General features: G+C 30.3%; 1 protein-coding gene across 4 annotated transcripts; it reads right to left on the reverse strand.

Annotated features, from left to right (window-relative positions):
- Positions 1 to 82: 82 nt before the first annotated feature.
- Positions 83 to 2,532, reverse strand: LOC133680222 (uncharacterized). Of its 4 annotated transcripts, none has more exons than XR_009836278.1 (3): positions 2,329 to 2,532; positions 621 to 2,105; positions 83 to 465 (listed from the first exon to the last, which is right to left on the reverse strand). XR_009836278.1 is itself a non-coding variant. In XM_062103046.1 (3 exons), the coding sequence occupies exon 2, from the start codon at positions 2,058 to 2,060 to the stop codon at positions 1,287 to 1,289; it is 774 nt and encodes a 257-aa protein (XP_061959030.1). In that variant the 5' UTR covers positions 2,061 to 2,077; positions 2,329 to 2,531; the 3' UTR covers positions 83 to 465; positions 1,279 to 1,286. The 4 variants fall into 4 exon arrangements, 3 of the variants coding, with proteins under 3 accessions (XP_061959030.1, XP_061959023.1, XP_061959015.1); XM_062103046.1 differs by having other exon boundaries at positions 1,279 to 2,077; positions 2,329 to 2,531; XM_062103039.1 differs by having other exon boundaries at positions 1,279 to 2,082; positions 2,329 to 2,531.
- Between the last annotated feature and the right edge of the window lie 7,694 nt (positions 2,533 to 10,226).

Raw genomic sequence — 10,226 nt, forward strand, 5'->3', positions numbered from 1 at the left:
ACCATATTATGGTTATTTTCTTTTCTTTTTTTCCAATCATTTCGGATTTCTTTTGGTTTGTTTTCATTATGAATATACCATGTGAACTGAAAGTTAAATTTGTTAGAAGCAAACTGTGGCGTGTCTGATTTTGACATTACATTTGAAAACATTTGCCATAAATCATAGAATTGATAGACAGCATCAGACCATAAATGCCGTGATCTTGATAGAATGATCTTCAGCAGCAGTCCGGACTCGACCCATCTGAGACCAACAAATGAGCTTAGGTTCGGGTATCAGTGAAAGAAAAGAAGTTTTCCAACAACCAGGTTGCCGACAAGGGACTCTAGAGAGGTTTTTCAACAATGAGATCCATAAACTCTGAAACTAGCTCGAAGTGTGGATTGCAAACTTCTGTTGTAACCCTCGAGTGCAAAAATGGTCATCTCAAATGTAAGGCTACCTGCGACCTTATCAATTTGCCTGGAAAATGGGAAATCAAACAATTAGTAAAAAGTTGATAATTTAGTAATACTCATGAGGGGAAAGAGAAACTATCAAAAAGAAAGGCAAGACGAGGAAATTTCCACTCCTCATTGGTGGTTTCTTAAATAATCTTGCTGGGGGCTGACGCTTACTTTCTGTAGGATTGTTCCTTGTTGCCTCTTATCAGAATTGAGCTAAGAATCTCTGATAGAAGGTCCTATTCTATTCTTATTTCTTTGTCTGCATGGTATCTTGGAAGAATTTCACCTGGCTCAGGCAAATTGAATTATTCTGGTATGCTGACTCATGATGCGCCTTCTTGAGCAGGCTACTCAGCTATCGTTCTTTTCTCCATCTTTGGACCTCTCAAATCTCATATACCATTAGCAAGAAATGCTTTCATTTCTTTTTTATAGTCTTTAATTGACTGTTCTCTTATCTTATGAAATGAGGAAAAGGAAATGTAAACAATAGACGAGCATATTAGACATGGAATCAAGTTCACTGAATGGTTTGGCCAGCCCTTAATCCTGATCTGTTTTAAAAAGCCTTCTGAAACCACAATTTTAAAGTATGCTCCGCATCACCAAAGAAAAGTAAGATGTTGGAGAGTAACCGTGGACAATCGATACAGAAGAGAGGAACTACAGATTATTGCAAAAATCTGAGCTTTTGCTGACATGAAATCCCTTGGCAGGCACCAAAATAATCATATACACCTAAGTCTAAGATAACTATGAGATAAATATAGAAATGGCAGGCAAGAAAAGGTGACATATCCGAAGATAAAAATGCTAACTTTTTGTTTACCTTCTGTTTCATAAACAATTGCTGTTGGTACCTCTACAGAATGACAATTGAGAAAACTGTGAGATGAGTGAGTCCTTGACCCTTGCAGGAACCGATTTGTTAGTCGTTAAGATCTCCTTTGTATCCAATTGAATATCAGAATCACGCCAAAACTTGATGATGTGAAGGCTCTCTTCTTCTGTTGATCTCTGGACAACAATTCTAGAAGCATACCCCTTCTTTCTCATCAGAAGACATATCTGTGAAGGATCATTTGTTGTAAGAGTAACCATGTATAACCATCCCTTATCCGACAAAAGTCTATCAGCTGCTGGCAATATCCTATCAATTACACTCCTACCATTCTCCCCTCCAGCCCAAGCTGACGCAATTCCTTCAAGACCCACCTCATAATCAGGTGTCGGAACATAAGGTGGGTTCACAACCATCACATCCACCATTCCTGCCAACCTCTTCTCAAGCCCAGATGCAATATCCATGCACATTAACTCGGCATCAACAGCATGAGCATCCAGCGTCTCACGCGTCACTCTCAGTGCATGAGGATTAATATCAGTGGCAAAGTAGTACACCCCAGGAAGCTCCTGTCCAAGCATAAGAGCTAGAGAAGCAATAACATAACCACTACCACAACCCACTTCCAAACATAATCTGGGACAATGATCTAGTATATTAGTTCGATCAGCTAGAAGCGCATCGACAAGCGCAAAGGAATCATCACACGGTTCATAAACCTCGGGATGCGAACTCATAAGGCGGATTTGTGCTGTTTTTGGGGACATCTTGTAAGCAACCTCAACTGAACTGGATTGATCACTTGTTATTTACTGTAAAACGAATCGATTTAAACAATTGCAAGTTTCAATAAACCCTAAACATTGGGGCAGTAATGGGATTCAACATAGAGTAAAATGGCATTATGATTATTGATTATTATATAACAAGAAACAGTAAGCAATAAAGAAAAGGGAAGAGGGTAAGGAGGCTAAGCAAAGTGAAGGTTTGAGATGTAATAAATCTGGGAATTGAAGAGGAAAACAAAGGGATTACCCGTTTTGTGCAATTCTGCCTCTCCTTCTCCTGCTGCTGCTGCTGCTGCTGCAGATTTGTTATGTTTTACTGATGCTGAAGAAGAATACAGGTGCCGAGAGGTTCTATATTATGGAAGAAAAGATAATCAATGGTACAAGAGAAGACTCCGTTGTTTAATCAATGAGAAATTATTTTTTTAGGGATTAGTTTTGCTTTGGGATAAAGCTAGGGTCTAGGTTTATATGAATTTTACAATTAAATGGTCAGTCTTTATTTTTTTTAATCTTTTTATTTTAGACATTCAATTATAAAATTAAGATAACTTTAGATCATTACAATTAAAAAAAAGAAGCTAAAACAGATAAATGTTTTAATTTTACAATAAAACTATTATTTTGCCCTTGATAATTATATTAAAGAAAGGTGTTAATCAATAATTTAACATTTTTTTTCTATAATATAATTACCAGACCCTTTAAAAAAATGTTTCTTGTGGTTAAGGGACTTTTCAGGTTTTTCATAAATTTTTGTGCATGTAAATTACTTAAATATCTTAAAAATTAATTCTTTTTATTATAGATATAAGGTTATTTTAGTTTTTCTGCTAAGGTTTTTTTAATTCTTATATGGAATTAAGAGTGATTTGATATTTTAATATATATAAATTAATATTAAAATTCAAAAGTGGGCGCCGCTGCGCTCTTTAGGTGACACGTGCGGTACCCACACAACACTAAATACTGGTTTTTAGAGCGGCGTTCGATACACCTCACCACCCTCGTCGTATTGGTGAGGCGCGTGTTCTCCAACGACATGCGGAGGAACTTTGGCAATGAGTTTTTCCTTTCTTCCCTCTTTTCACTCACTCCTTATAGAAAATTATGTTAGCCATTGCAAAAAAAATAAGAAAGTGTAATTATTTGTTTGTTAAGTTAAATTAGATCCTCATTCTTTTAATTGCAATGCAATTGGTTCTTGAATCATTTATTGAGTCATATTTTTTTTCAATTTTATCCCTTGATACTTTATTTTTATATCAGGTTTGATTCTCATTCTTTTAATTGCAATGTATTTAATATTAGGTCATTTATTAAGTTAATTGTTTTTTCAATTCCATCCCTTTACACTTTATTTTTATATTAGATTTGACTCTTATTCTTTTAATTATGATGTTTTTGGTCTTAAATCATTTATTGAATTAATTTGTCTTTGGATTTCATTCATTGACATTTTATTTTTAAATCAAATATGATTTTCATTCTTTTAATTGTTATTTTTAGTTGTTCTTATCCTTTTCTTAATTGAAATTGTTTTTCAATTTCATCCTTTATAATTTGGTTTTATTTTTTGTGTCAAATTTGGTTCTCTTTCTTTTCAAATTTACATTTTTTAAATCACTTTTTTAAATTTATTTTTTTAAGTTTATCCCTAATTATTTTGGTTGGTTTAGAATTTTTCATTGTTATTTTTTTAGGTTTGCCTTTTACATTGTGATCCAGTCTCATGATCTGTGTCACAAATTCTAAAGGTTGGACTGGGAGTTGGCTTCAATTATTTTTAAAAATTTCATCCATCATCATTGAGTTCGTTAGAAATTGAGTTTTTTGTTTTTTTTTGTTTTGGATTCTCTTACAAATTTGATTTTTCTTTTCAATTTTGCCCTTCAATTTAATATTTATTTATATTCAAGGTTTAACCCTCAATATTTTAATTTCTAATTTTAATTCTTAGCCTTTTTATCAAATTTTAATTTATTTTTAATTTCATCCTTAGATCCATACTCTTGATTTTTTATTTTTTAAAAAATTAGTCCTTATTATCTTGATTTTTTTATTTTTTAATTCACATGTTAATTTGAATTTTTTTAAAAAAACTTTTGCCCTTCAATTCAAAACTTTACTTTATCCTCTTTTTTTTTTCAAATGAGATTCTTATTCTATTAATTGCTATTTTTTATTATTTTTTTTATTTCATCATTCAACATTTCGTTTATTGGGATTTGGTTTTCTTGGTTTTTCTCATTGTTTCTAGGCCTTACACAAGAGTCAATCCAGGACAATTATCGAGTCATGGGTCGAGTAAGTTAGCTCGAATTAACCCAAGTCAATCAGATCTTTTTGTTTTTATAAAAAAAGTCAAAATGACACTTTTTTTAAAAGGAAAATAGTAAACAGGTTTTGACTGAATTTTCTCGGGTTAACCGAAACATTGGCCAACCCAGGTTTTTGATCGTATTATACCGGATCAATTTTCCCCGAATTTCTTTTGAAACTCAAGCCAGTTTAAGTCAAGGGTCACCCAGGACATGGGTCAACTCGTCAGATCGAGCCAAGTTTTTAAATAGTTGTTTTCCAGATGCGGTATTTATAGTTTAGTCACTACCTATGGTTATAGATTTGAAAAGTTAACACGGGTTGACATCGTTTTCTTTCCCAATTACATCATTTGAAATTGTTTATTTTTTAAAAAATAAACTTCGTTATTTTCTTCAATTTTCTTTTCAATCAGGTTATCTTTATCTCATGATCTAAGTTGGAGGTTTATCTGGGTGGTCTAGGTTTTTTTATAAATTGCTTTTTTTTTTTATCTTTCTTGATTTTGTCTTTTAAAATTCAATTCTTTTTAGAATTAAACTTTGTTTATATATATATATATATATATATATATATATGTTTTTGGTTTTATGGATTATCTTGTCTGCATGATACTACTCATGGGTTTTGACAATCTTACTTTGTTTTGCCGGTGCTTTGTTTTTTAATTTTTTTTCTTCTCATTTCATCCTTTTACAGTTTGAATCACGTGGTTTGACAATCATTGTTTTTTTAGTTCTCTTTATATTATGTCGAGTCGTTTATTTTTTTCATTCTTTAAATACAATGACAATGCTTTAGCATCGTGTTTTTTTGCTACAAAGAAATTGGCCCGGCTCATGATGAAGTGCAAACTATCAATCTAGTTACAAATAAAACTAAAAGGCATCAGTGTTTTATTATGGAATGTGCACAATGCAATTCATAATAAAATGATTAATGCCTCCCTTAAAAAACCAAACTGTTAAACAAACACTTAGCGGTAAATTTGTATTTTTATATCTTTATTGCATAATGTAACCACTCCTTTGTCCTTGAAAAAAGTAAAACACAAATAATGTATGATGGGCTTTTTTAAAATTTCACATTTTTTTGTATAGTCTAATTACCTTATAGTCCTTGGGGACAACTTTTGTTTTCCTAAGGTAAAGGAGCATTTTTGGTTTTTTGTACTTAATTTTTTTGCAATTACCACGTGGGATCAAATGTGTTACAACCTTTTTATAAATCAAGAACAAAAGGTGGCTAGCACGTGTGTTGCCTCCTGGTGACCGTTGGTCGCCTTCAAAGACGTCGTCTGAAGCGACGCGCCACCTTTCATATGGTGGGCTGGTGTGTGTCAGTTGCAAGGGCACAACAAAGCTCTAATAATAATTCTTCTCCCCCTTTCTTTTCTCTCCCCACCACCTCAAAAGGTGATATGACCTTGCAAAATTGCAAAATAGTCCTCAATCTTTTAGTTATATTGAATTTGATTTAGTTGTTTTTCAATTTCATCCACTGACATTTGATTTTTTATGTTTTTTTTAATCAGGTTTGATCCTTATTTTTTTTATTTCAATTTATTTTGCTTTTAATCTTTTTTTTCTAATTAGATTTAATTTTTCAATTTCATCCCTAATAATTTGATTTAATTATTTTTTTTAGTTGAATTTGATCCTTATTTTTATGATTGCAATTCCTTTTATTTTAAGTTCTTTTATTGATTGGTTTTTTTTTGGCAATTTTACCCCTCGTCATTTAATTTCATTGAATTTTCATATCATATTTGGTATTTATTTATTTTTTCTTTAAAGACTTGGTCTGGGAGTCGACCCCCGTTATGTTTTGGGTCATGGGTTGGGTTGAACGATCAGGGTTACTAGGGTCAATCATATTTTTTTTATTGTGCAGGAAGTAAAAATAACATTATTTTGATGGAAAAAATAATGGTAGAAAAATCAACGGATGTTGACATGATTTTTCCCTGACTAATCGCTTGATTTTTTATTCAGCTAAAAAAATGATATTATTTCGATAAAAAATAATGGAGAAAAAAAATTCATTTAAGATCTTCTTTCTTTTGATTGATCTTTCTTTGTTTTGGGTTCTTTTTTGGATTTTTTTTTATTTCATCCTTTCCATTTGATTTTGTTTTGTTTATATATCAAACATGGTACTTATTCTCTTTATTATTGTTGTTTTTTTGTTTTTATCCTTTCCTTTCCTTTCCTTGGTTTGTTTTTTCTTTTTCTTTCAATCTTGTCCCTTAACTTTTTTTTTTCTATATTTAGTCCTCATTTTTTTAATTGTTCTTTTTTAATCCTTTTCTTAATTTGTTTTTTCTTTCAATTTTGTCCCTCGACATTTTATTTCATTTTTTAAATCCAATCTTGGTTCTTATCCTTTTAATTACTCTTTTTTATCCTTTATTTTATTTTATTTTTTTGATTAAGTCCCTCATTATTTTCTTTTATTAGTTTTTATACTAGATTTGATCCTCATTGTTTTGACTACCATTTGTTTTCTTTTTAATTTCTTGATGGTTAAGAAATTTGTTCAAGATCTTTTTCGGTATTCTATATGGTCATCTCGATTACTGGTTTTGAAAATTTGACCGATTTAACTTTGATTCTTTTTTTTATTTCATCCTTTGACATTAGGCTATTAGACCTTGAACTTTCTAATTTTTTTCCCTTTCCTTTCTCTAGGGTTATCCTGGATTATCGGTTAGTCAAGTTAACCTGGATTCACTTAGGTTATCACCGTTTGAATATCTTTTCTTATGTTAGAAAAAAAATTGACCTGCCTCGCGGCGTAGCGCAAACAAAAAAATCTAGTAAAAAAAATAAAACCTAAGACGCCTTTACTGTGCAATATATATTGTGCATCCTCTCACAAAACCCGTTGTATTGGAATAGTAAATTTTTTTAAAAATCTTAAATTGATTCTCAATTTGTTTTTTTTATAATTGAAACATTTTTAGTCTAAATTAGTGCCTAATCACTTTCTTTTTTTAAGAAAGGGTTGAATTTAAACATAGATTATCAAAGTGAGAAAAATAGGGAAAATATATGGCAAATTCAAATTTTGTGTGAAAAGTTCATTCTAGTCCCTTTTATTTTCTAGTTAATATGTAATCAGTCCCTTTAATTGTTGGACATTTAATTTTAGTATAAAACTTTATTTTTTTATTTTCCAGCCACTGATTTGTTTGAGGAGAGAGAATTACTAGATTCTGATGTATAGAGAGAAAGTCACCGTTGACACCTATACTAACCACCAAAATAATTGAAATTTATGTCAACGGTTCCATTCAATGAATAGAGTCTTATAGAGGTTGTCTCGAGTTTCAATATTTCCAAAAAAAAAACATTTAAGTTTAGGAAGAGAAAATTTTTTTGTCTTGATTTTATGACTTGGACAATTTTATAGGTTTATTAGCATGATAAGTTTGTTAAGCAAACTCTTGAAATAACAGAAGCTAACTTGAGGAAAGCGGAAGGTAAGAGACAAATAATTTTATAGATGTTCTAAGAGTGATTTTAGAGTATTTTTGGGTTAAAATGGTTTTTTAGGTAAAAAAACCCACATCTTTGATTTTCTAGCCATTGCAGTAGTTGCAAGATTATGGGTTGGCAGAAGACACGTCATATGCTATAGCGAACAATGTGTTGTCTATCTTCTTCTTTTTTTCAAAAAAAGGTAGTCTATCCCTTTAAATGAGAAAAAAAAATGAGCCTAGGCACGCGGGCTTGGGTTGTAAGGCCCACAGTTGGGCTATTCTTTTAAAGGCCCAGGAGCATTAGTCTATAGGCCTGCTCTCCTAGGCTTTTTTAGCCATTTTTGTTTTTATATATATATAGGTTTATGAAAAAAAGATTGAACTTGGTTTAATCCATAACTTGGATCGCGAGTTCGTGAGTTAAACGACAACATCTGAGCTATTTGTTTTTGTTTAATGCATTTTTTGTCATTTAATTTTTTTAAAAAAGTGAAATTTCACCCTTTGTTATTGATAATTTATTGTTTTATTTAACTTAAAAGTAAAAAAAAAAATACAATTTCACTCTTTATTATCAATGATTTCTTCTTCTGTTATCTCTGTCTCACGTGCTTGTCATAATTTTTTTTAAAAAAAAATATTTCACATCAAGAAATTTTCATGCCTTTTATAGTCATGTATAAATGAAGAATAATTTTTGTCTCACGTGCATGACTTGTATCGCGAGTTTAGGTGTTTGACTCAAATTCACTTGTTTTTTTTTTTTACTAATTTCATCCTTCAATATTGAGTTAATTGGAGACCAAGCTTTTCAATTTATTTTTTTCAAGATTATCCGCAAATTTCGCATGTCAACCTAGTTGACCCAGGTAGATCCATTATGTTTTTGTCTCAATATTAAATAAAATATCATTAAATATGCAATTGATTTTATATTCATGGTTAAAATTTATATATTTTTTAGGAGATATGTTAATAATACCTAGACTTTGTCATGTTGAAAATTTTTTTTGCCCCAACTCTCGCAGGCTAATGTGATAATTAACATATATTAAAAAGCCTTGGCGTTTCACTGTAACAATTACTAGTAAAATGCTCTAGTCGTTTTCAATCCAGTCCTTATTTTTTAAGTTCAAACTTAATTTTTTTTTTGTTTTATCCTCTAACATAGGGTTTAATGAGTATTAAACTTCATAATTTATTTCAATTTAATTTCTATAAAGTTATCTCGGTCTCATGACTCGGGTTATTTTTTATCTTTTTTAAATTGATTTTTTTTTGTCAACATCATCCTTCAATATTAGGTTGATTGACAATTAAGTTTTATATATTTTTTTTATTTGCTTTCATATGGTTATGATGATCTCATGACTCATGTCACGAGTTTTGCAGGTTAGCCAGGTTGACTCATATTTTTTTATTTTTTTAATTGAAGAATTTTTTTTTCAACTTTATCCTTCAATATTGGGTTGATTGAAAATTTAAATTCATAATTATTTTTTATTTTATTTCTATAAAGCTATCTCAATTTCATGACTTGTGTTTGGCAGATTAACCCGAGTAGAATTGGGATATTTTTTTTAATTGATTTTTTTCTTCAATTTAATGCTTCAACATTGGTTGATTAGGGATTGAGCTTTTTTATTTATTTTTATTTTTTTTATGGGGTTATCATAGTCTCATGACCTGGGTCTTGGAGTAACCCAATTGTCTCAGAGTTTTTTTTCTTTTTTTTAATTGAATATTTTTTTTCAATCTCATCCTTTAATATTAGATTGATTAAGAATTAGGTTTCATAATTTATTTTGGTTTACTTTTTATGAAGTTAATTCTAGTTGACTCGGGTGTTGTTTTCTTGTTCTTTTTTTAATTGATTTTTTTTATTCTGCGACATTGGATTAACTTAGAATTGAGCTTCATAATTTGTTTTGATTTTCTTTATATGAGATTATCTCAATCTCATGACTCAAGTTTGGTAGGTATCTCAGGTGGACTCGGCTCATTTTCCTAATCAAATCTTATTTTCAATTTCATCTTTTAACATTAGGTTAATTGAAAATTGAGCTTAATATTTTTTTTTATTTAATTTCTAAGAGGTTATCAGAGTCTCACGACTTGGGTTGGAGATTTAGTATGTTAACTTGAATTAATTTGAGTAAATCCAATATATTATCATCTTAATATTTTAAAAAAGATATCATCTTGTTTTTTTAGTCAAACTATATGTATACCAGTCATTCAGATTGCCTTTAAACATGCAAAGTCGACTGGATTATATTGGATCAATCCCCATATAATTTAATTTTTTTCTACTAGAAAATATATTAACAATAACTAAA

The sequence above is a fragment of the Populus nigra genome, chromosome 1 (genome assembly GCF_951802175.1).
Source record: "Populus nigra chromosome 1, ddPopNigr1.1, whole genome shotgun sequence".
In the NCBI taxonomy this organism is placed as follows: Eukaryota; Viridiplantae; Streptophyta; class Magnoliopsida; order Malpighiales; family Salicaceae; genus Populus; species Populus nigra.

Bases quoted from the DNA above. Each gene is read 5' to 3' on its own strand.
- LOC133680222 (XM_062103046.1), bottom strand. From the start codon at position 2,060: ATGTCCCCAAAAACAGCACAAATCCGCCTTATGAGTTCGCATCCCGAG.